The 25718-nt window shown below is 43.1% G+C and overlaps 1 protein-coding gene across 1 annotated transcript in view; it reads left to right on the forward strand.

Moving 5' to 3' along the window:
- TMEM132B (transmembrane protein 132B) overlaps positions 1–25718 on the forward strand; it is a 225931-nt gene that overhangs the window by 60905 nt on the left and 139308 nt on the right. The window contains exon 2 of the mRNA XM_050318218.1: positions 1321–2200. Coding sequence (XP_050174175.1) covers positions 1321–2200 — 880 coding nt within the window. The remainder of the gene's footprint in view (positions 1–1320; positions 2201–25718) is intronic.

A 25718-nucleotide genomic window follows, 5' to 3' on the forward strand; every position in this document is an offset into this window, starting at 1 on the left:
AAACCCAGCTTAAATATTAGAGCTTTTATCTCTGCTAAATTGTGGCTGCGAGTATCTGAGTCATCTGGCTGGAACAGGTGTAATTGTTTGTGTGGTTGTCGCGTTGTGTATCTGCTCTGCCCAGTGCTGACAAACGGTGGAATCGCAGCTGAGCTTCAGCGAGAGACAACGAGAGTTTTGACCTTAGGATCTGTCATTGTGCCTTTGTTATCTCTGCACATTATGGAACTGCTTCATTTTAATTCACTGGGTTTCTGTTTATTTCCTCTGTGGCACTCCCAGGAGCTTGGATTCACCGGCTTTTTGTCGGAGCATGTGCATTGTCAGTTTGAAAGACCCACTGTTTCTGGTAGAATCGCAGCCCAGGTTGAATATATCTCACTATTAATTAGAGATTGGCCCAAACCAAAGGCATCTATTTGATCCCTCCCTCCCTCTGGAATCTTTTCTTTCCTGGGAAAAATTGCTCAGTGCTGGCTGGAGGATTGAACATTGTGCTGCAGAGAAACTTTTGTGGTTTCCAAATGTGTCCCATTCTCCTCAGGAATTAAACCAAAAAAATCCTTCTAAGCATCTGCAAACCTTCTGTATGTAAAGGATTTCTCCTTCTCTCAGGTTCACTCTTGTCTATAAATCCATCCCACGGAGACCCCTATGAAACCCCATATATTTTACTGTGAAAAGTTTTGGTTTCAAGAACACAAGGCTTTTATCAGTTTCCCACTAACTTCCAAACTGCTGACCTGGCAGAATGAATTAGGAGGGATGCAGATTTCCTACCCCCCATTGCATTGTGTCTTAGTGACATTAGACCGAAGAAAATGTTCAGTTGTACTGCTTAAAATGTTGTTTTACTGCCTACTAATATTTAATATACCCTTTTTTTAGGCATGGGTGAGAAAAAGCTGAAAGTTTAATACAATAAAAGAAAACAATACAAACAAAAAAATAGTAACAACAAAACAATAACAATAGAACAATAAAAGAAAAAAAACCTAGAAGTAAAAAGTTTTGGAACTTAGATTGAGATCTGGCCAATCAATCCCCTCCTTGTTGTATCCAGTACTTGATTAATGGCTTTCAAACATATATCAGACTGGGGAAGGTGGAAGAGGAGCTGTACAGCTGATGCAATGGGATGTTTTCAGCATATGAGCTTTGAACCAAAAGTGTTACTCCGTGATACCTGTGTCAGATTGTTTTGTAATTGTGGTGAGCAGTATTGATCTCGGGTAATACATTGCTTTTGAGAAAAACTGAGGGGCATGCTAAGCAAACATTTGAGCTGTCTTTCTGTTTCCTTTTATCTTTGGCCTGCAGTGGTGGAGAGCCGAGGAGGGATCATGGACAGCATACAGAGATTCTCAAACCTGCCGACGTATCTCCCCGCGAGCTCCCACGTCTGCAATGCTGATGTTTTCTTCTTCCTCAAAGAAGCCAACCAGGATATCATGAGGAACTCCAGTTTGCAGTCTAGGGTGGATTCATTCTTTATATACAAAGCCAAACAGCCACCTGTCCTAAATGCCACATATGGACCCTTTTCTGTTGAACAGCCTGTTCCCTTGGACCTCATGCTGACTTCTGCATCTTTTGGTTTCACAAATAAATTCACTTTTAATTGGAAATTAAAATCTCACATAATCAACAGCTCAATCTATTCCAATAAACCCAAAATACAAACCTTGTTCTATATTGCGGGGAAGGACTGGGATGACTATAACTCTGAGGAGATGTTGCCTTGTGTGAAGATGTTTGCCTTCCTGGAGTCTAGAGAAGTTGTGGCCAGCTGTAGATTGACAGGCCATCTAGGATTATGTGTTGCAGAGCTGGAATTGTCTCCTAGCTGGTTCAGCTCCCCTCCACCCATGGTTTCAGAGGAAACAACCTCTCTGGAAGGGATTACTGTGGAGCTCTTCTATAAGATTTATACAGTGGATGGGGAATGTTCTCCAGAGGATGAAAAGTGGGAAAACAATATCCATGCAGGTGAAGATAATGAACACCAAGCTTTGTCAGCTATGGAGAGGATTGGTAGCATCGTTGTTTACCCAAATCAAGACCAATTAAAACAGTCTTCACTAAGGCTTGATGAAAATATCGTTATTCGCTTGCCACTCAACCCGGTCAGAGAAGGTGACATTGTGACCTTTCACGTTTGCCTGGCTGATGACTCACTAGCAGACCAGTTTGTGTTAAGGTAAGGGAATTTTTAAAGTGCTATGTGCTAAGCACTCTACAAATAGGGGCAAATCACTGTTGGGTGTAATTTCTTTGGTTATATTCAGTGTTTTCCTGAGAGAACTTTGGCATTTCCTCTCCAACAGGGGAAAACTATAAATAATCTTGAATTATCTGTGTGGATGATACTTTTTGGAACATGGGCATTGATTTTAAAGTATGAGCTATAAATGTTTGTTTGATTATTTCTTATTTTAATTCTGTTTGCTTCTAGTCATGCCTCTTGAGTTATGCCTCTGTAAGTCAGCCAGGGTGACTGCTGTGATCTGTTTTGCCAAACAGCTTGCAGGAGGGTTTTTGATTTCTTTGGTGAAACTTTCTCTGCTTTTATCAATTTTATTGCTCTCTTTCCAAAGTACATTGGATACATCTTGCACAGGTCATGTGTGGCAAGGAACTGTTTTGTTGCATTGTGCAGAGGGGAGCTGAGAGGTGAGAAAATGAGATGTGCCTCAGCTTGTCTAGGAATCCTCTGGCAGAGCCAGGACTTGGGGCCAAACTTTGCGAGTAGTCTTCAGTTTTCCTGTCAGACCAGCCTATCCTGCTTCCTCAAGCTTTTGACTGCTGGTTTTGTGGCCCATTTTTGTTTTAACTTTGGGGACTTTCTGTTGACCTTTATTTGTGAATCTGCCTGTAATAGGAAAATTCAGGCATTTCTAACCACCCTGAGGGTTACTGCTGAATATTTGTTTTGTCCTTAGCTGTCAGACTGTGGGTTCAGAGCTTCACAGAGACCAAATTCAGAGAGAAATGTGAGCCAGACTGAGGGAATAAGAGAGTCAAAAGGTAATTGAGAAGTGTCATCTGCTGTGAGAATGTGAGACACTTGGGAAAGAAGGAGTTGCAGCCCATGCAAGGAAACCTCAGAGCAGATTTGTGCCTTACTTCTAACTTTCTGATCCGGGAATGATGGGAGCAGAACATGACAGAAGTGCACTTTGGGGACAGATGTTGAGAAAACAGACAGCAAACCTTATGCAGCACTTTCACATCATTCAACATCTGTGAAATAGCACATGAATATTAATAAACTTACAGATTGCTGCGTGAATTGGGACAAGTGGTTCATAGTGCAGTGCTACTGGGTGGGCAGGGGAGAAGGGAAATGTGTGAGAAATACAATGGGGTTTAACCAGACTTTAAAAGGTTTGGGTCAGGAAGAGTCTTAATTTAAACACAACTTAGTCTTGCTTTTACCTTGATTTACTGGTTTTTCTTCTTTAAATATGGATTTGGCCAGCATGCAGTGTCAGAAGATGGACCAGCCTCATGGAGCAGTCAGGTTTCAGCAGTTGTGTATTGATCCTCTGTGCTATGGCAGAGGGATTATAAAATTTGCCTAAGGCTCTGCAAGGATTTAACATCAGCTCTTAATTCTCAGTTTTTTGTTCCTTTTGCCACACCACAGATAAAATTCCCAAGGTATTAGAGACAGCCTAAGATGGGGATGTTTTCTTTCCATCGGAATTTCTAAAATAGCATTTACCTTGTACTAAATGGCGCAAGGGTAGAGTTTTGATATTTCTGCTGGCCAGGAAATAATCAAAGACTTCTTGCAGAGACAGTTTTGAAACGTTGTCTTTCAAAAGCAAAATAGGTCCTGGAAGCTCTGAGCACAGTACCTAACCTGGGGTTTCAGGGAGGCAGAAAACGAGGGAATGGAGAGCTTCCAAACTGGGGAGCCCCAGGATGAGACACAAAGCCTGGCTACTGCCAAGAGCCTCATCTTCTCCCACAGCCCCCTGTGACTTGCATGGCTCCAGCTGTCAGGTGTTCTCCCAACACACAGAACGTGCATCCTGGTGCTCCCGAGCTGCTGGGAAGGCAGTCAGGTTTCCATGGGGATTTCCTTCTTTGAAAGTATGGAACCGGTTAAATCTCCAGGAAATGTTTCTGTTGCAATAAATCAGCATGTTTTACATGCCCAGAAATATTTCCTTGAAAAATTCACCGTCGGCCCTGTGTAGTCCAGCATGTCTGGGCTTTGATTTGGCTCTGCTTGCATTGTGCATTTTCATCAGAGAAATGGCAAGTTTTTTTATTTAACCTTCAGTTGAATAGTAAGTACCGTACGTAAGAGGCAAAAGGCAATTCTGCTGATGGTTCACCTGCCCTTCAGGATGGAAAAGGCACCAGCAACTGTTGCTATGATTGTTTCAAATGACGTATGTGGGGCCCATGGGGAGATTATCCAGCTGAAGTTTACATAGTGGGCAGGGAATTATTCTGAGGGAAATACAGGCACTATAGTGCCTGCATCTAATTTATGCGATTTCCCTCACCAGCTTTCCCTGGTTTCCAGCTCAGTGCTAATGTCCATAAAAAACCCAGAAGGTTTTTATATACATAGAATTTCTGCATGTTATAGCCAGAGAAAAATACATTGAAGTGAATGTTTACCTTGGGAAATATATTTTTGCCTAATATAAGTGATTGTTTTTAATCATATATTTTATAAGTGTAGCCGGGTGAATTGCAGTCTGGTTCATATGAGATGATAGATCAAAATCAAGTCATTCTCAGCGCAGCATTTGATGCCAGCCTTGAGCTCTGACAGTATGCAAAGGAACAGATATGCTCAATTTTATGCACTTCTTTACTATTTCATGCTGTGTTGTGTAGTATTTTATTTCGTGTTGGATTTTGTTCTAGCAAAACTGACTTTGGTTCTCATATGAGAGGTGATTCTTCATTGTTTTGGTAAAATTTGGGACTCTTAACCAAGCTTGGAAACGGAAAAGCAATTAGAAACACTTCCTCGATTCATCAAGGTGTTGTGTTGAAAGATACTTGTTCAACCCTTTTCCTCCCATTAGTGTTACTTATGGGGTGATGCTGCAGCTTATTTGTGAAGCTCCAGCTATCGCTTCCAGTCCCTTCCATCAGTCCAAACTGGTTTTGCTGTGCTCAAGCTAAGTCTCGGCTGTTTATTTTCACTCAATAACTAGAATTTCAGATGGAGTGGAGGTTTGGTGGTGCTCTGGTCTGGGGAATTTTTTTCTCTTCATACTGCAACCCAGCTGGTGTGGCTTGGTGTAAGTGAAGGACCCTGTCAAGGGGCAAGAGTTTGGAGACTAAGTGTGCATTCAGTGCTTTTGCTTTGCCTGACAGTCATGCTGCTCACTTTGTTGACAGATGATCTATACATGTGTGCAATGAAATTCTTATGACACTGGAGATTATTTTGTGGCCTTGCTGGTCTGATCTGTACTGTAAAATTTACCATCTGTGAAGATAAATTTTGCCCATTATGTTCGGTGGGTTGTCAATAAGCATAGTTTAGCTGTAAAGGTAGGTGAAACGGGCTATGTTGCCATGATTAAACTCTTTTATGGGGTACCTATTTAAAAAAAATATAGTAAAAAAATGAAGGACAGTTTTGAGATTCCAGCAGGACTCCTACATGCTTCAATGTCACAACGTGCTTCAGTGCCACAAATATTCAAGCACTTTTTGTTCTTTGATGTGCTGGAATATCTCTGTTACCTTCCTCACTGACAAACTTAGATGAAATGCAGTAAATGAGGGAAGATGGAAGTCATGATTGCAGAAGAGGTAACACAAATTTTTGTGCTAATTGCTAAACAGAAGAAGTCTCCTGATACACATGGAGGAGTTACAAAAGAGACAGGAGAAAGCAATTCCTGCTCAACTGGAAGAACAGAAATCTCATCTAATAGCATTGTGAATGGCTTCTATTTCTTCTATGGTGTTTGTTATTATTTAACTCCATCTTGAGACTCAAAGAGTGTATTTAAAAGAAAAATGGGAGTCAATTTGTACAGCAGGAAAACGTTTAACAGAATAAATGGACAATTGCCCCTTGGTTATGGGGAAGAAATGAGGACAGTCTTTAGAAATAAACCATGGATTTTTGTCCTGTTTTCCAAGTCTCCCCATTTAAACTGTCGGCGAGGATGTGCTGGTAATGAAGGCTGAGCACTAATAGCAAATAGTGGAGTCGCAGACAAAAAGTGGGTTTGTTGGCATTCCTTACACGTCCCTAACACGAATGACCCATCCTTCTTCTCTGCCGGATCAGAATAGAAGTGGAGATTGGAGATATTCCAGGAATAACAGCAAGGGGCTGAAACCAGGTAATGAATCCCACGGTAGGCAAATGAAAGCGGCCGCGGTCAGGATGTGGTCCTGTGTCTGGAGGGGAATGGCAGGGCCGTGCAAAGAAACCTCGCTGTCACTCGGTGCCTAGGCAACCTCAGGGAGAAGGATTATCTGCTCCTCCCTGCCATGGCTCCACACGGTGCAGGGCAAAGATTGCTCTTTGATTTTTGGGATGAACCAGTACAAGGTGTAATACATGCCGGCTGACTTCTACTGATTATTCTCGTTGGGAAAAATGATATTAAGGATTTATATTAATAAACATATATCCATATGGAGGGGGTTATGTCTCCTGCTAAGGAATAAAAATTGCACAGGCCATTAAAACTGACTTACAAGGCTTCTGCGTTAATAATGAAAGATCTGTAGAAGTCTGAGCAGTCGTCTAGAAGGCCAGAAAAAGATCATTAAGAGGATGTCTCCTGCCAATAGCTGCCAAGAGCAAACAAGGGAAAGAAAACAGAAGGTTTTGGATCTGGAAATGCATAGAAAATGAGAGCATACAGACTGTGGGGAATGCAGCCTGGCTGCCTGTGAGGAGGAGGCTCCGTGAGACCCTCGTCGCTTCTAAACCAAGCTGGTAGGAATGGGGGAGCACTGTTACTCTACATTATTACTGGGGATTATTACTGGCAAGAGAAATAAATGATTAACTGAATCCTCATTTTAGGGTGAAAATTCAGCAGAAGTCAAAGTGTTGAGAAAGGAAAAAAAAAAATACTTCTGGAATCAGAAATGCTGGCTCAGATTTAGAAATAATCACAGAATTAAAGCATTATTGGTGGCTTGGGTATATTTGGGTTTTACCTGAAGGTTTTAATAAACCCGAGGTGACTGTTGAAATTTGTTATTTCTCTTTTTTTTCTCTGAATATATATTGAACTAAATGTAGGTATGAAATAATGATATGTAATATTAAAAAAAAAAAAAGCCAAGCATTGCAAAGTCTGGAAAATATCAAAGCTGTCTGTGCAGCCTTATTTCAGTCCCCCAGTATATCTGCATTATAGCATATTCCTCCAAGACAAATTCACACTATTTTTTTTCCAGATCTACTGCTTCATTTGATGCATACATTGTCTTCCTCCCACTGTTTTCTTTTCTTTTTGTCACTGAATGGGAAAGGGAGTAACATCCTTTCAGGACACTCCTACGAAGCCTGGGGGAGCTGTCACCAGAATTTTTTTTAGCTTGAGTAAACCATTTCTATAAATTCCCTTTCAGAAAGGGCTGAACCATTCTTTTATTTTCCTTATTTCTGTTTGAGGCAGGCGCACGGCCCAGAAAAATTGGCTTTAGCTGATGAAAGCCTGGCATGATGGTATGGAGTCACACATTTCACAAGGATGCTGCATGAAGGAGTTAGACCTGAATGTCTGTTGACTGAAGGGAAGAAGGCATCCTCCCTGGGAGCTGCTGGCAGTGCATGGCTCTGCTGCACCCACGTGCACGAGCCAACCTGCCCTGGCGGTAGTCATGCCACGCTGGCAGGTTTTCTCTCCTTTTCATGTGCCATAAGATAACCTCCTCTGCCCTAATCACACTGGGGAGGGAGCAGAAAAGAAACCACCTCCTCGTACAACCTCAAACCATTTAAAAATTACAAAACCACAACTCCTTTCTAGAGCTTTGAGCACTCCTAAAAAGCTTAAAAACCAACGGATCTCCGACAGTGAATAAATGACCCAGTGAATCCTGAAAGACCCTGAAAGACTACAGTCAATAAAGCTTTTTAATGGAATTTTAGATAAAGGTCAACTATCTGCTACAATAATCAGCCGTCCGTGATCACTCTTCACAGGAATAAACCAGGCAGAGCAGCAGCCCCACGCGACAGTGAAAAACCCTGCTGGTTGTTGGATATTGGCTTTGGAGCACTTTCAGATGAGATTGCAGTGTCGTGGTGATAAAATACTGACTTTTTTTTTTTTTTTTAAACTGGGATGTTTCCTGATGGCAAATTTTGCTGCCCTACAGAAGGGTTCCTGAACATGACTCTTTGTTCAGAACCAGAGTTCCTGTGGTGTTACAAAGGTGGTGATGAGGTGAAGGAGGATGAGGCTGTGGTGCTGAGTCTGGGTGACTGTGGCAAGTGTCCCTGCTGTTTGCTCCTCCCCTTGTCCTCCACAGCCTTGGCTTAGGGATGCTCTCTTCTCTCATGGGAGTGGGGAAATGTTCCAGAGAGTTGGATAAGAGGGTTGTTCGAAATACAGAATCAGATTAATGAAAACTGTTTAGCCTGCGTTTCACCAGTGTTTTTCACTGAGAAGGTGAAGTGTTAGTTATGTTTAATCTTGACAGTTTGGGAATGTTTCATATGTATCATGGGGGAACACATTTAGTACAGCTGAAATGAAACAAGGATCCACTTCTCATTGGAAAAGGTGTTTGGTTTGCCTTGGAACCTTACTTTTTCTTCTATTCGAGTCCTGCCAGCACCTCAGCTTTCTCGTTCATCTACCCATCTGCACCTATGAGCACGAAGGATGTGGCAGTGTTATGTGGATTAATTTGCTGTGTCTCATATTCAGAACCATGAAGTGGAAAGAGGAGTTAGCTGTGCTGATTTGGGGTTGGTTGGTGCATGCGCAGGCGTCTCGTCTTTGCACTACAAGTGGGTACACGGTGCTGCGTGTAACTGGTGGCATCTTGACATATCAGATTGTTTTGCATGTGTGTGACAAATAAGGTTTGTAATAGGAGCCCTGACAACCTCTTGCCGTGTTAGCAGGCATTGCTGTGCTCTGCAAACAGAGATGATGTGAAAAGCGCTTCCCGTGGATGTGGAAGGTGCCAATACGCCATGCGACTTGACACAACCTCAGCCTTGTTGATGGTAATGGAATGAGATTTTACATTTTTAAATGGTTTGGGTTCTACAAGCTTGTTCCCAGGCTGATCCCCATCTCCGGGAGCATCGACATGACAGCTCCTGCTAATTAACTCCAGGCAGCTCCTGCAGAAGTCGGTGCTTGCTCCGGGGCCGGGTGCGGATCTGCAGAGCATTGTCTGCAGACGTGGCAGGGCTGCACTGAGAGCAGGGACTTAAAATATTTGTGATGCTGAGCGTGCCTGGGATGGGGATTTTGGAGGAAGCCGTCACTAAAAGGACACCCTTGGTTTGTTCCATCTATTCAGACTCCCTCTGTGCAATGTGGAGGTGTGCTGGGTGTGATCCCTCTTGGATGAGGAGCTGCGTCAAAGGGGCTGCCGAAGGTTCAGCATCTTCTCTTCTCCAGAACTTTCTTTTACTGGGGGGTTTCCTGTCTTATCCCTGCTGTGATTAACATTGGTGCAGATAAGAAAGGGGAAGGGAAAGCCACTGAAGGTGGAATTAGTAGTTTTTTGCCTGTGAGCACCCAGCTCTGAGTTCAGTTACCTCTGCTAATGAACACAAAACTGCCTTGAGCTGATAAAACTGCTTAAATACACAGTGTCACAAATGGCAATTTAAGGAAGACAGCTACAAGATAAACACTTTCTTCATCCATTTAATTTTATTTTTTACCTTGTACTCAGGTTGGCAGCACAGGTCAGAAAAGGTTCCTGATTTTGAGTGATCATTTCAAGTTTGGGGCATGCTGTGGCTCTTTGCAAACTGTGTCGCCTCATAAGCAAGTCCCTGGCAGGGAGCTTGGGGGGGAGTCTTTGTTTTGGACAATATGCTGAGTAGTTCCTGCTTTGTGCTGCCAGACAATGATGGCATTGATCAGTTCTTGTACAGCTCTTCATTAGCTGGCAGTGCAGTAAATCACAGTCTTGTTTAAACAAGTCAGACACAACAGTGATTCGGTCGTTGATGCAGTTACTTCTACTTCTATTCATTACATTCAGTGTAATGAATAGTATTAAAAGTAGAAAAATGTGTCTACTTTGAAATTTCTTTTTTTCCCAAGATGTTTTGAGCCGTGCCTTGCTGTTATTTTGTCCTGGTAAAAACCATATTACTATCCCATGAAGCTGATGAATTATTGCTTTGAGTGAGCACATTGATCTCAATTTCTTCATATTCCTGCTGATGTAACAGAGAGTTGCTTTTGTCCTTGTGTTTACCCACGAGTTTTTGCATGGTCTGATAGAAGAAGGCCAGTGTGATGGTTTGCTGACAGCTTTGGGGAGGAAAGACTTTCAGAAAGAGCAGGAGACAGAATATTGCAAGAAAATTGTCAACATATCTTCTTGTTTTGGGTGCTCTTCCTGCTCCCCACGCAATTTATGTCAATAAAGGACCTGTAAGGAATGGTTTGGGACAAGGCAGAGCAGGGAGCTGTGCTGTGTGTGAGGTATTTAATGCCTCCAATAGCTGCCACGTCCGCCTTGGACTCTTCACTCAGCCAGGCTATGAAAGAAATCATATTAACAAAGTTATTGGATCCCAGATGAATCAAAAGAGCTGCAGGAGAAGAAAACAGTGACAAATGAGTCTGCCATCCTGAGGCACAGCAAATGGTGCTTACAGTTAAAGCTATTTCACTTCTTGCACCGCTCGCTGCCAGCCCTCCAGCGCTGCGTGGGCAGCGGGGAGCGAGGCGGTGCCAGGACGGGGATGCCTCATGCTGGCAGAGCTGCCAGAAGCCCCCTGTGGTGGGACCAGTCTTGATTCAGCTCTCTGCTTGAGCTTTCCTGAACCCAGGGAGCTGATCCTGAGTGGTGGGGTTCGCCTCTCATCTCCCCCCAGCTTTCAGTCTGCCACCCAAAAGCCCCCTGGCCTAAGCAGTGCTGGGTGTCGATGCCCTGCATGCAGCAGTGTTTCTTCCTGTGTTGAGAGTTACATACAACTCAGCAACAGGAAAATGTCTCTAAAATATATTCTCCTTAGGATCCCTGTGGAGATGCTGTGGGTATTCCCAGAAGAGGAGGAATTGGTCTGAGCAGCAGTGTTTCCAAGGGTGTCCCAATGAGGAGGGTGCTCTTGGGAGGGCTGTATTCAAGCAACCCCATGTTTAGGGGGCAAATCTGTCACCTTTGTCAATCTGAACCATCAGGCATGGCTCCAGCAGATCTCCCTCTGCTCCTGTCATGCTTTCCTTTAAATTGCTTGCTAAGACCAAAAATACACTTTCCCCTCCCCACAACGTCCTTTCAACAATTTTCCTGCCAAGGGAACTTTCTCAGTTGCTTTTGTTCTCACTGTGTGGCCCAAGCTTTTGTGGCAATGATGAAGGAGTCCTCAAACGCATTTTCCCTAAATCCCCATCTCTAATTGTGCTGGTCCTAGAAGACAGCAAGAGGGAAAGGCAGAGAGCAGAGCTGTGGGACAGGCAATGCCTTGTTCATGGGCTTTCTAAGTATCTACTCAAGCTAATGAGGGTCTGGTCAAGAAATGTGCCAAGTGGCCACAGGAAGCACATGGGTGAACTCTTTGATGCAGATGGAAGATGGTGATAAAGTGCACTAAGTGATGCTTGGGGACAGTCTGAAAAGTTTGTCCTGTCCTGGGAAGTGGCAGAGGGTGAAGGAGAAGTGGTAGCAGACTGTGAGAATCTGGATCAGGATCCAAATGCATTGTGAGTTTTGGGTTGCTTTGCATCTGGGAGTTTGGCTCTGGCCCATCTCTAATTTAATTTGTCTGGCCAGAGTCTTCTCTCTGTTACACAGAAAAAAGGGGTGATTTAATTGACTTCCGTAGAGTTGCTTAGGATTTGTGCCAGTAAAACTATTTGAATTTGGTTGTGTGCAAGACAGGTGTGTGTGCCAGTGTTCTGGCTTCCTATTTCTCTGGGAACTTTTTTAGGGGCCGTAGTAACACTGAGTGGGTGGGTGAACAGGACCCAGATGGATAGGGGATGGTCATGTTTTGAGTACTGTTTTTAATGACGCACAGTAACACTAGTAGAACATTCTTAATTATTGCATTTCCTGCTGTTATCTCCATAATGTGGCATAAGTACCTATGCTCTTCAGCTAAGATGACTTTTGACTCATTTGCCAAAGCTAATAACCCTTTAAAAATAATTTAAACCTTTTCAGAAGTATTTCCCTGATGCTCTTGGGACCAGTAGTCCTTTATTTGCCATAGAGCAGTTACAGAATGAATAGCAGTACTGTGGACTCCCTGTAACAGCGACCTTATGTGAGATGTAGTGATTACAGCAATTAAATCCTCTTTTCCAAGGCAACCAGGGCTTTATTTCGCACTGAAGTTAGATTCCCCCCCAAATGAATCTCTTCTGCATGCATTATTCATTTTTCTTTGGAACATTTAGCCTGTATGAGTTCCACGAACTCAAATTCGGTATTATTATTTATTATTACATTGAGGTAACGTCTAGGACAACCTGCCTCCAGGGGTCAGAGAGCACAGGGTTCCCAAGCTGAGCAAGGCCATAACCTTTCTCTCAAGGTGAAGGTTGATGACTTTACTGCATTTGTGGAACAGCTTGTAAAGAGTTTGCATTCACTTTTTGCTTGAGCCTAAAACCCCTGCCAAGGAAGTTTGTGGCATTTTGATCCACTGAATGCTCAGTGGAGTACAGTTTTGACCATGCTCTTAAAACTATTTACTTAAGTGTTTGAAAAAAGTTGGTCGTGTCAGCTCAGGATTTTTAAGTCCAACTATATTTGGGTGAGTTGAACATGGAACTTCTTGTCACTGTGACTCTTTCTTGGACAAGGGAAGGTCAGTCAGCAGCAGCTATGGTTAAGATGCAACATTTTCTTTAACCGTTCCAGAAGTTCTAGCTTAGGATGGGTTTTGGATTCCTTTTTTTTTTTTTTTTCCCAGGAAAAAAGTATTTAAGAAGTGCCAATAACCCTTCCTTTGAATTTGCTACACCCTCACTTTAAGATTAAGTGAGTTCATTGTCTCTTTCTGCTGTTATATAAATAGCCTCTTGATTGACAAGAAAACCAAAATGATTCTGTTTAAATCTGCACTGCTCTCCTAAGAAATCTACATTCATTATTCCTGGGATGACTGAAAGATTTACAATAGTTTATAATCTGGTATCATTTCATTCTTCTTCTTGGTATTATTAATCACCTTGTCATAAAACGTCAGGAGAACTTTGTCCAGCTTGCATGATTTGGGCTGAGAAAAGCCATACTTCAATATTAATGTTTTGTAGGAAATTGGGTAGATATCTTTGCATTCTGGGAACCATAAAACGGATGAATGATGTCCTTTGACACTAGATATTAGATGCTTACAGGCTGCTGAAGCATGGTTGAAAGAAACCTGCAACTGTATCACTGTGGGAAGAAAAATGGCCATGCAGGGCAGATCTGGCTGAGGTCAATATTTGGTTGTAGGCATCTGCAGTCACAAGTACCAGGGAGGCTGGTGTTTGTGTTTGATCCTTCTCTGTGTTAGTGCTGGACTTCCATCCTGGTGTGGCCGTGTCGATGGTTGCGTCTCATTGGGCGACGTGAAACTCAGGTCCCAATTATTTGGTCATTTGAAGATTCTGGGTTGCATTTCATAAGCCTGGAGGCAGTCAACCAAGATCCTGGCTGGGTTTCAGCTTCAGTAATTACAACTTGCCAGCTCAGATTTTCTCTGCCTCTTAAATCACATCCGCTATTTTTCACTTCCTTTGCTAAACTGCTGTGTCCCCTGTGCTGTTGTTGATGATAATAGTTCTAATGCTTCTCCTATTTATGTAACGTTATTTTATCTGTAATGTCTCACAGTGTTGGTACAAGAAACGTCTGTCATTGCTTTCATTTTATAAATTACTATTTTTATTGCTGACGTTCCAGTGATATACCTCAAAGAGTAGGTGCTTTCCAAAGGGAGGAAGGTCAATGCCCCTTCTACTCCCAACCTGTTACGTTTCAGTGAGGACTTGAGGGCTGATGGGGTGCTCCTGCCTTGTCCTTTGAGCCTGTCACCAGGGCAGATGTATTTGGGATGGCCCAAAGAACACCTGACACAAGGGTGGTGAGTTGGTGGGCAGGGAAGTGCCATCGTGTGGGTGCACCCTGTGTGGTGATGCCCAGCCCACCTTCCCAGGGGCTCTGCCCCTCCACCTGTCCCTTAGGGGCCCTGGCTTTTCCCAGCTCACCTGTATCCCCTCCATCCCAGCATCCGCACAGGAATGCAGGGCAGTGCACAGGCTCGGATCTGTGTGCAGGCCAGGAGAGGGCAGAGTGGACTTGTGTCTGAGGCAGAAAACCCCGGCAGAAGTCAACAGCTGGTCGGGAGGGGAATAACTTTGGGCAGGAATGTGGCTTGGTGCTGGTTCTGCGGCCCTGGCTGGGATGGGAAGCTGCCTCAGGGGATGTGATCCCCTGGCATGGACCCAATACATCACCTCACCTCACCTCAAAAATGCCTCTGTGGGGGGAACATTTAGCAACTTGTTCCCCCATGTGCAACCCCCCTGCAAAGGGCAGAGACCTGGCAGCCTGCAGGGCTTCCCCAGGTATTATTTCTTACTGAGGAAGAGCAGGTCTCTTCTGGGGTGTCCTCCACACGTCCTGGGATTCACCCAGGCTGTGGGCTCATGTTGGGAATTTGCATGTAACATGGGTTTATGGGATTTTCTTCACCACCACCCCCCTGCCTTTCTGAAAACTGTTTTATTTTTTCTCTTAATGAATACACTCTGCCCCTCGTGTGTGCTGGATATTGCAAATGCACTTCATAAAGCAAATTTCCCTGCTGGTCTGAAGGTTAAGAAGCTGTAAGTGAGCTTGTCTCTTTGCAGAACAACTTTCTTTTTGGACTTGAAAAACAATGGAAATGTAGTTAATGTTCAGCCTGACAGAGTCTTAGCAAACATATTAAGGGCTTCATTTAATAAAATCATATTTCACTTTCAAAGACAAGAAGCAGAATAGAGTTGAGTCTTTTTTAATGAATAAAGTCCTTAGTAAGGCATTTACAATCTTTCTTTATGTGAAGCTCGTTCTTGATTTTTTTTTTATTTTATTATTTTTTTATTTTATTTTAGGAGCCAGGAAGATTTAGTGCAGCATTTTCTACACTTTGTCCTGCTTCCTTTGGAACAGAATGGAAAGGGAAATGTATCTTAATGTTAAACAGACATGAAACAAAAATGTGGTTTTTCCCCAAAGAGAAGTTAAACATTTGCAAGAAAAATGTTCTTCATGGCAATTTCAATTCTGTTAAAAACACATTTACTGTCAGAAAATAATGGTGCTGGAGGAGCTCTAATAATAAACCAATTTGTGTGTACCACGGGAGTGGACTTTTTTAGCCTTTTGTTGTAAGTCATGCTGGAAGGGCTGCCACTGGGCTACAAGAGCACAGATATTTTCACACTGGGATTTGTGTCTACTTGATTTATGTGAATAACTCCATTGAAGTACGACTGGGAAAAAATTCGTCATGTGACTTCTTATTAAAACATTGCTTTTTTTTACTCCGTTCAATGATGTTTGAGCAGCTCCATGTATTTTTCTCTCAGATTTCTCTTTTTATTTCTCTTTTCTTAAATGCTCTCTCTGCACAGTGCCTCGATTGTACCACACACAGAGCAAGCGACAGCAAACTCCTCATTTCTGGGTAACTGGCCTGCTCAGTTGCAGCTCACAAACACCATTAATGGGCTGGGTGGGAGAGGCATTCCTGGAGCACCGGGGTTGCACAGCGCTCCCCTTCCCTTCATTGATCGGATTTGTTGAGATCAGCAGGTGCACCAAACCATGCAAATTTAAAATTTGCTCTGAGGAAAATTGAGCGGCGTTTTTCCCCCTGAAACGAGCTGTTTCTCTGAACATCGCTGCCAGCTCGCTTGCTTGCGAGAATATTTGCAGAAATGGGATGCAAAAGCGGTGCAAATGCAGCCAAATTGAATACATTTACAGATGTAGAAGGCTGGGCTTTTTTTTTTAGGCTTGTGAATCTCTTTGGGGCAAGGACTGTCACTTTGTGTAGATTTGTAGCATCTTGTGTAATAGGTCCCTGAACACATTGGCCTCCAGGTGCCACTGCAGCCTGGTGGGTTCAACACTGGTGACAGTGACAAGGCTGGTCCCACCCAGCTCACAGACCTGCAGGTTTCTATGACAGTGCAGGTACCTTTTATCCTCTCTGGGCCGCAGTCAGTCATGCTCTACAGCAGTGTGAAAATTGGATTTGTCAACTAGTAATCCCTCAGTGATCGATAATTAGTTGTAATTATGCGCTGTTTAAGTGCTGCGGAGAGAAAATTGAAGTTTGTGGCCGGAGCAGGAAATGAAGAATGGCAGGAGCACCGAGCTGTTTGGCATGAGGGAAATTCAGGTAAAGAGCTGAACTCACATGAAGAATGGTGAGTCAAACTGCCTTCTACAGCCAGGCCAGGTCACACAGCTGGAGGGGCAATAGTGTTTAGGCTAAGCAGGCTAAAATAGTCCTTAGTGATCTTGCTGCCCGTACAACATCATGACTTGGACAACAAGGAGGTTTACTTTTTATTTGTGTCTCCCAAAGATGTGCCAAGTGTGAAATGCCATGAATAAGCTGTTATTTGTGAGAAAGTATCCTTTGAAACTTCTTTGTTTATAACCAAAGCTCCGTCTCCCACCCTGTTTTGAATGTTTGTCCAGTATATGTGCTAAGAGAGGCTGGAGGCCCTGCTTGACCGTTCACTCATGGGACTGTGCCATCCTTTGCACTCTCTCTGAAAAGGTGCAGCTTAGACATATGGTTTGGTTTCAGATGGAGGAGGAAAGGTCTTCCTTTGCTTCTTTTTGCTTTCTTCTCTGTTCCAAAGAGCCCAACAGACCAGCTTTCCAGATGGGCAGGAACGTTATTCCACCTGTTTCTGAAAATCTAGTTGTTTCTGTCCTGGGATTTCTGTACCAACTTTGCAGATAAATCTGTCACTGGTAATTCTTCTCAGTCAAAGAGCCAGAGAGGCTCTGTGTTTCTTTATAGTATACCCATGGGTGATTTCTACTGCCTTCTATGCCTGATTGTCATTCTCTAAATAGACATGCAAAATGAAACTGTTTAACTGCAGGAGGTGGGAGTGAACTAGCTGGAGTAGACCTATTACCCAGTGGTATGCGAGAAAGAGCCAGCAAAATTTATGGTTTCTGAAGGAGCAGTATATTTTTAAGCTTCTTGTATTCCTACACTTCACAGCCCAGATTAGCAGATTGTTGACAGCTCCATGATATATTTGCTGTCACCTGGCTGGAGTCCGAAGCAAGTGATAAATTTTTAGTTTGAATGAGCTTGTGTGACATGCAATGACAGATATATTTTTTGTTACTACAAGTATGTAGTGTGTCCTGTGGTTGGAGATTTTGGTGCTATTCTTGGTGTGGCCATGAGTGATTTGCTTGCTTTCCTTGTGCTTCTGTTTCACCATCCAAAAAAAGGTGGAGAAAATGACACTTTCCTCACTTGGTGTGATGGCTCATTCTTTTTTTGTGGTGATGTTGGAGCCTGACAGAGGCTCGTATCATCTTCTTTGGGTTCAGTAAAGCCCATCTGCTGGCAGGAGGGAGGAAGAAAAAGAAAAGAATCCAACATTTCCAGTGGCTGTTTCTGAATTCCGTGTATCTTGGGTATATGTCACATGGATTTACATTAAAAAACTTGCAGTGTTTTCAGAGTGATAATACTATATTCTGGGAAGATTCACCTCCCAAAATACACATTTAAGGTGGGAGAAGGGACAGTGTGAATCAGTTTTGCCTTCACATGACTGAACACCTAGAGGAAGTGAATTTACGGATTTTAATTGCCAGTAAAACCACAGTGCTGTATATTGGTGAGCTCTATTCAAATGAAGAAGGAAGACAAATGCTAGTTTATTGGATTCCCTCATCTTTAAAGTTTCTGGTGTCTAAATTTATCTCAACAAAGTCAAATCTGTCTCCCCAGGCTTTTGAAAAGGTCTCACATATATCAGCATTAATAGGATGTAGCTGTGTTGAAGCTGGTGTTCTGCTGCTTGAGAAACATCTGGGTGAGGTGAACTAGCCTTGCTTGCAGTGGGAGAAGGAGGAGAAGTGCAGTGCTACACCCCAAGTCTTCTGCTTGCTGGGGGAGCTGGAACTGGCCATGGACTGTGACAGAGACTTTGTCATCTGTGATCAATGAGGTGTCACACACAGTGTTCAAAACCACTGCCAAGTGTAGCTGAGCACTGGGAGATCTGTTTCAGCTAGAAATAGTCTATCATTTGTAAAATCAGCTTTTACTAGCTTGAGAAACAGGAAGTTTGAAAAGAAAATAATTATTATATTCCCTGGAATAGGAACATTGAATTTTCTCACTGAAGACTTTTCAGAAATACATGCCTGCTAACTGCTCTTCACCTGGAGGATGAAAGCACTGGTTTCCAAGCCAGGCAATGCACATCTGTCTGATGTGACTGCTGGGAAGAAGCAAACAGGGAAAAGAAATTCTCTGAGAAGGCAGCTCTGTCTGCTGGGGAGGGGAATGGACAGAAGTGCAACACTGCAGTGCAAGGGAATTTGCCAGGAATTCTGCTCGGGCATGGAGCATGGGGCTGTGGGGCACTGGGAAGTTGTCTGTTCCCTCCAGCTCCAGGGGGAGCAGGGACCTGCTCCTCAGGGCACACAGAGCATATGTGTGCAGATGGACTCATGCAGGGCCCCATTAGCTTGTGCTGTGTGCCCTGTGTGGCTGGCATGCCACGGGGAGCTTGGCAAAGGGTCATGTCAGTGGAAAGCAGTGCTCTGTCAGGGAATTTCACAGTACATGCACATGGAGCCTCCACGGGTCAGGCCTGATTAATGGATTTGGCCAGAAAACCAGAGGGAGTAGCCAGTTTGGGAAGTTTTTGGCACTGCTGTCTGTGTGCCCTCCAAACTGCCAGGGAGGGAGCAGCAGCAAACTTACCAAGAGGGTAAAATAAGGTTTGCATGTACAGGAGGCATATGTGTAAAGAAGCACCTCTACTGCACTGTGTATTCTGGAGAAAGGTTCAAACTGTACCTAGAAATAGGTCTTTCTGAATTTGAGAGCAGTTTCATGGTAGAACATAGCAAGCAAAACACCATGAATATACATCATTGAAATGCCTACTTTAAACTTCATGTTGTATGGATTTATATTTCCTGGACGTTTTTCTTGAGGTTTTAAACCCTGCATGATTCCTGAGAGCAAGAGATTTGGTGCCAATGGTCCATCATGTTACAGGACCTGTATCTTTCTACGTACCTTGGGCTGAAGGGTACCACAATTCATGGAGTACAGGAATTAATATGGTTTCTTTTATGTGTAAGTATGGAAGGCAAATATATTTAAAACAAAAGAAGTATCTAGGTCCATAAACCCAGTTTACTTTTGGTGGAGACAGAGGCATCAAGAGACAGGGAAGCAGGCTCTTTCTATATCAAGGAAATGTTTTGCTTTTGTGCAGGCAGAGCAAGGGATTAAGCCTGGGCAAAAAGGTTGTGTCTACTCAGCAATACTTTGAGAGGGGCCACATGTGGAGCTGGCATCCTCTGCTTGTTTTAGTGTAGCTGTGCTTCGTGTGTAGACAAGGGGAGATGTCCAGCCCAGAAGCACCTCTTGTTTGGATTTGATTCTGCCTCCATGGCAGTTCTCTGCTGCCTGCTTCTTGCTCAGCTGCCCACATGTCCTCCTCCAACAAGGGCAGAGACACTGTTCAAAGCACCTCCAAAACTCTGATGTGCTTAGACATCAAAAAGGGAGGTGCACCTCTCTTGCTATGGAGTCATGGTGATCGCTCGCCTTAGGGGGGAGAGCATATGTACAGCAAATGGACACTTACATAACCCTATTAGCTTATACTGCGTGATTTCAACTGTTGGTTTGCCACAGGGAGTTGCAGGAGAAGAATTAGGTAATATAAATAGAAAGATGACATCCTCCAAAAGAGCGCCATTCAGCACATATTGCTGGCTGGCCTCATGGTTCGGAGCCGATAAGCAAATTTGGCCTGGATCCTGTTGCAGCATTTTATGATGGCACCAGCATAGCAGAATTGGCAATATCAGCAGAGGTGGACGCTGTGGATGTGATTCCTGCCATCCGCTGCCCGCAGCGCTGACTGCAGGAGCCTGCCTCTCAGTGGCAGGAACCTGGGGCCAAATTAATTGTGATTAATTTTGATTACAGACCATTCCCTTTGAAGTGACTCTCAAGATGAATTTGTCCCGTGAGTGTTTTAAAGGGCAAGTTACTCAGAAGAGCTTCTACTAATGCATCCTCCAGGTTTATTTCAAATATCCTGGGTTTTTTTTATTCTTTCAACAATTGGTTCCTGATACAAATACAGACACTTTGCATTAATTCCCCATAGGTCTTCTATGCCATTTTTTTAGGTTTTTGAGTGGCATTGTGGAAAACATGAAAGCATTATGGTAATGATCAAGGCCAATTCTGGTGTTCTTTATTCCGATATCAGTTAGGAAATAAAAAAAGCTGTGATGCTTAATCATGCAAAAATCCTGCTAAAAGCTCATTTAAGGTTGGGTTTGAGTGGGGACCTCAAGATTTGGCCCCTAGTGCATGACAGATTTTAACAACAGTGAGGTAGTGATTAGGTGGAAGAATGTGAGTATAAGTGGTTGAAGTGCTGGAATGAAAAAAGAGTTAATAGTATTGTCCATTCAACACCACAAGGAGCTGTTGCATATTATTACATTTAAAGAAAAGAAAAGTACAATGAACATGCTTTTAAGCCAATTCCTCCCACTGTTCTTTTCATTTGTTTGGGAATATTCTGTGGGACTGACTGAAGGCTTTGTCTGGTGTAACAGGAGCCTCTCAGCTGCCTAATTGCAGTGGAGAAGGTATGGAACAGAACCTTTTCTTACTTATTTACTCATAAAAAGGAGCGTTTACAGAAAGCTGTGCTTTGACCCATGTTTTAAGAAAAGCCACCTGTGCTTCACTCCTTTCAGTCTTCTGAAAGCTCACGTGATGAGAAGCACTCCTCTCTACGAGCAAACTGCCAAGTGCATTTGAGATGGAAAATTTCTGATTGAAATGGGCATGTCAGAGCTTCCAGCTGCTGGCGACCGTGTGGCAAAACAATTGCAGCGTTTGCAATCGCTCTGCAGAAGCTGCTTATCCAACAATCAGGACAACTTTAAATATTTATTTGAGACTGGTTGATTTTAAGTATTGAAGAACACTGTTTTTTTGTCACACATGCTCTTTGTCTAATTAAAACAGGGTGAGGGCAGCCAGGGATCCTGTTTACCCACATCATGAGTGCTGAAGGTGGGTCATTTCAGGGCCTTGCAGGTCTCTGCAGAGAGGAAGAGGAATTTGGAAATACTTGGGTTCACTTGAAAACAGAATTCTGAAGACATTTCTAAACAAATGTGAAAATTTCAGATGAGGGATCAAGAGCAGAGGAAAACTCCACAGATTTTTTCCCATTCATAGGTAGAGATTGAGAGCAGTAGGAAGCTCTGAGGCTGGGACACTGGCCAAGGACTCAAACTTGAACTGAGTTGGTTTTCTGTGTCATCTTTCCCCATTTTCAGCTAAGGTAGATGCTGACTTCCAGCTATGCTGCCTCCTGTGTTCTCTGTTCACCTTTGGGGTCTGTGGTTGGGTAGTTTGTGCATGGGGGATCTCTTGGTGTGTGGAAGGGGTGAAGGAGAGCTTTGGTCTCCTTTGTGTGGTCTCTTGCTGCTCTTCCACAGCTTGCTCATGAGTTTACAGAAGAGCTTTTTCTGACTCTACAGCTGTGTGACTCAAGTGGAGGACACTGGTGTGGCTGCAGCCAGCTGCTGTGTCATGGGCTGATGGCAACTTGGAAGAGAGTGGCTGTCCATCTCTGTGTCCCAGAAAGTCCTGTACGTAGGTAGAGAGGCTCCTTGGTGCAGAAAGTCCTCTGACAACTAGCAAATGCAATTTTGAAATTTATCCTTACAAGTCCTTCTGACAGCTGTTCCTATTAGGAACTCAATCAGTACAGCATTGTGAATTCAGTCAAGTTTTCCCTTGACATGCTATGAATGTATTAAGTGATGAAATGTCATAGAATCAAAGCAAATTTGCACTTATTCCAGAAAGAAATCTGAATATGTAACTGTTGTAGTGGTGATGGGGTAAGCAGAGATTTGCATTCCTTTTGCTGCATAATGGAAGTTTTGAGTAGCTGGACTGACCTCCCAGCTAATACAGTGGTTATCTTGCCATAGCCAAGTTGCTTCTCATTTTTGGCCAAGTTTGAATCCCAGTGTTTCTGTCTGGTTGGTTCTTGTTTGCAATTGAATGATTTAAATGAATAAAGATTCTGACTCCCCTGTTATATTCCCATGTACTCTTTGCAGAATTTTTTCCTACGCTGTAGGAAGTGATCAGGGATGAAAAGGGGGACTTCTGGCACCCAGCAAATCTCTTTAGGCAAACTGCATCTTGTCTCAAGTCGCCTTGAAAAAAGAAGCTTTCCAGTAAATAAAGGAGAAAACCTGCTTAGTACATTTTTGGTTATAAAACTGTTACTTGTAGCAGGCTCTGCCACTAATCTACCTGATGGAGAAATGGGCACCTCTTAAGAAGCTGCAGCCCAAAATTAATTTCAGCAAATGTATTTGCTCTTTGAAGAAACCCTGCAAAGGGTCTGAAACCTGTTGGAAATCTTGTCCAGCCCAGGAGGAAGAGCTGAGATGTGGTGTGGGTTGGGTGTATTGGGGTGGATGTCGTGGCTGAGCTGACGCTGCTTGTCCTGCTGTGGGACCTGTGGGACCACACTCGGGGGTCACGGGGTGGGCACGGAGCTGAAACGCTGCCTCTCTTCAAGTCCTTCCTGGCTGGGAGATGACAAACCCATTATCCTTTCCAGGCACTGAGGTCTTCTGGCTGCTGAGCCATCAGTAATACATGCTGTCGTTTCCCAGACAAAGCTTTCCCGTTCCTTGGGTTTTATGACATGTCCGCATCCGTCGCTGCCACTCCACCGCACGTCGCCAGCTGTGTGAGCCTTTCACAACGCATCGCTCTGTGCTGGGTGTCAAAAAGCCACTCAGAGGCACTGAGGTCTCTCCTTGCTTTGTTTCAAGCCTGAAAACCTTGAGATTTTTTTTTCCACGTTTTTGTTCAAACCAAAGAAAACTTGCACTGGAAGGAAGAATCTCGGGATTTGACTTTATAACCTAAATGCAGCCAATTTTGCTACATCAGTGGTTTATCTGAGTGAGGGCTGCGGTGTTGTCTCCTTTCAGGAGCTCTTGTCTCCCTTGTTCTCCCTTCCCCTCTGCAGTGTGTAGTGCATTTGGAGCCTTCCGAGGCCATTTCCATAGTGTTGTGATTCATCAGTAATTACTCTGCTTTGAATCTATTGTTCCTTTACTTTTCATAAAAGTCCCCAGCTTTAAAACCTACTCTTCAACTTTTATTTCGTCCAAGTTTATACTGGTCTTGGAAAAAAAAAAATCCTGTGCACTTTTATTGTCTTTTAACATCTGCTTCATTATTCGTTATATCTCAATAGTTATTTATTCCAATGAAGGAGTATGAATGTTGGAACATTCTGCAGAAAGTCAAATGAAGTGCCAGCAGTAAATAGCATTTTTGATCAATTTATTCATTTTTCTTTCTGCTTGCAAATTGCTTGTAAATATGCCTCCATTTGTACAACTTTGGTTGCTATTTGAAATTATTCTGCAAAGAGAGATTACTTGTTTCATACTAGGCGGGCTTGCAGGATTTCATCTGATCAATTTTAAGCTAGGTGTTACTTATCTTTAAGAGTAACCCTTCTGCTTGTGCAGTGTGCTTTGGCTGGCAGCACGGGCTGTCCTGATGCATTGGCTTGCAAGCTTTCTCTCTACATCAGCTTTTAACTAATTTGTAGGAGTTAAATAAATATCAATGACTGTGCTGTTTTCTTCCTAACTTTGATACATTTCCAGCCCTTTGTCCTTGTGTTTGTTTTGATTCAAGTTCTTGGTCTGCATTCAGATTCCAATTAGTTTTTCCTAAAGTATTTTCTAGCAATTCTTAATGGGTATGTGACCTGCCCTGTTCATTTTTTAGTCTGCTCTTTATAAAAAGTCTTTAACATAGCACTCTTTGAAGCATCTGCGACCCATCAAAACCTAAAAACCCTTCTGCTATGAATTTCCCATCAAATTTCTTTGCTCCATAGAGCAGAACTGACTTCTCCACAAGTTCTTCAGGTCGACAAAACTGTTCCTTGTGAGACATTTAATGAAAACAAAATCTAAAATCAATGGTCATCTGCTGAAACAGCATCTTCCTAGAAATGTAAGGTTTGAGCTCACTGCTACTTCATGGCTGGCATCTTTGTCTGATGGTCGTGGGGAATTCAAGGAGTCACAGCATAATTTCTCCCCTTATGCAATGCTTTATGTGCCTATCTAGAAGTAATCTTACATCAGGTGTCATGTTCAGCGTAAATCAAGAATGTGGAGGAGGCTGCACTTTTAAACCTGTGGCAGGAAATCACATTAAATTCAGTGTAATTACATTGTTCTAGAAATGTGATTATGTGTTTCAACTACCAGCCTCCCACTAAATTACTTCAGATCAGTCTCAATCTGTGGAATGAAATCTGCCTGATTTAGATGTAAAAAAATGCAATAAATATGAGGAAGTGCATTTTGCATTTATATTTTATGCTCACCTGTGACTGTTTATTACATTCTCCAAATCTAGCCTTTCCCAATCTCACCTGCTGCATGCAGGGAAATTGAACCCTGACTTCCCTTAATATCATGATTTAGTCTTTGCAGCACCTCGTGTATGACATTGGCTACTTAATTTCACATAAAACTTCAGAGAGATCTTAACTGCAGGAATGTTCTGTGAAGAAAGGGTTTCCCCAAGTGAAAATAAGATAAAATGTTCTCAGGACTAAGTAAAAACTTGAATGTAATGGTACTGCTGAGGTTTCACTGTTCTAAAAGGTAAAAAAGAGGGATAATATTGGTATTTCTGATGAATGAGCTTTAGACTATAGTTTGCAGGTCCACTTTTTGAAGCCCACTGCTGTGCTGGCAGACAGAGTGTTGTACCTGAGAATAGTTGTGCCTGAAGTTAATTGAGGGTGATGGCTTGACAGTGAAGATTCAAGTCAGGAAGGCAACACTGCCAGGAAGGAAGAGAGCACTTTCTCAACGCCACTTAAAAAGACGTCATCCATATACTTAGCGATTTTTTGAATGGTGCCTTCGTAATTTGGGCTCTTCATCAGCAAATCAGATCATTTATAGCCTAACTATCAAATTAGAGAGCAATCTCAGCCCAGTAACATACTGTCTTGGTGTTCAATACCCACAAGCTATTGACGTGAGTAATTGAGAATGAGGTTTTGTATCAGCAATTACTGGCATGGAAGATATTGTCTCTTTAATGCCTCAATACTTGACTCTAGGATAAGGTCAGATATAGTGACAGTAATTGCTGGAGGAAATAATTACAACCACAATCACACAGGCATCGACAAACACCACCTTTGCAGGAGACTGATCTGAAA

Source organism: Myiozetetes cayanensis, unplaced genomic scaffold (assembly GCF_022539395.1).
Source record: "Myiozetetes cayanensis isolate MyiCay16 unplaced genomic scaffold, myiCay2020 scf21, whole genome shotgun sequence".
NCBI classification, from domain to species: domain Eukaryota; kingdom Metazoa; phylum Chordata; class Aves; order Passeriformes; family Tyrannidae; genus Myiozetetes; species Myiozetetes cayanensis.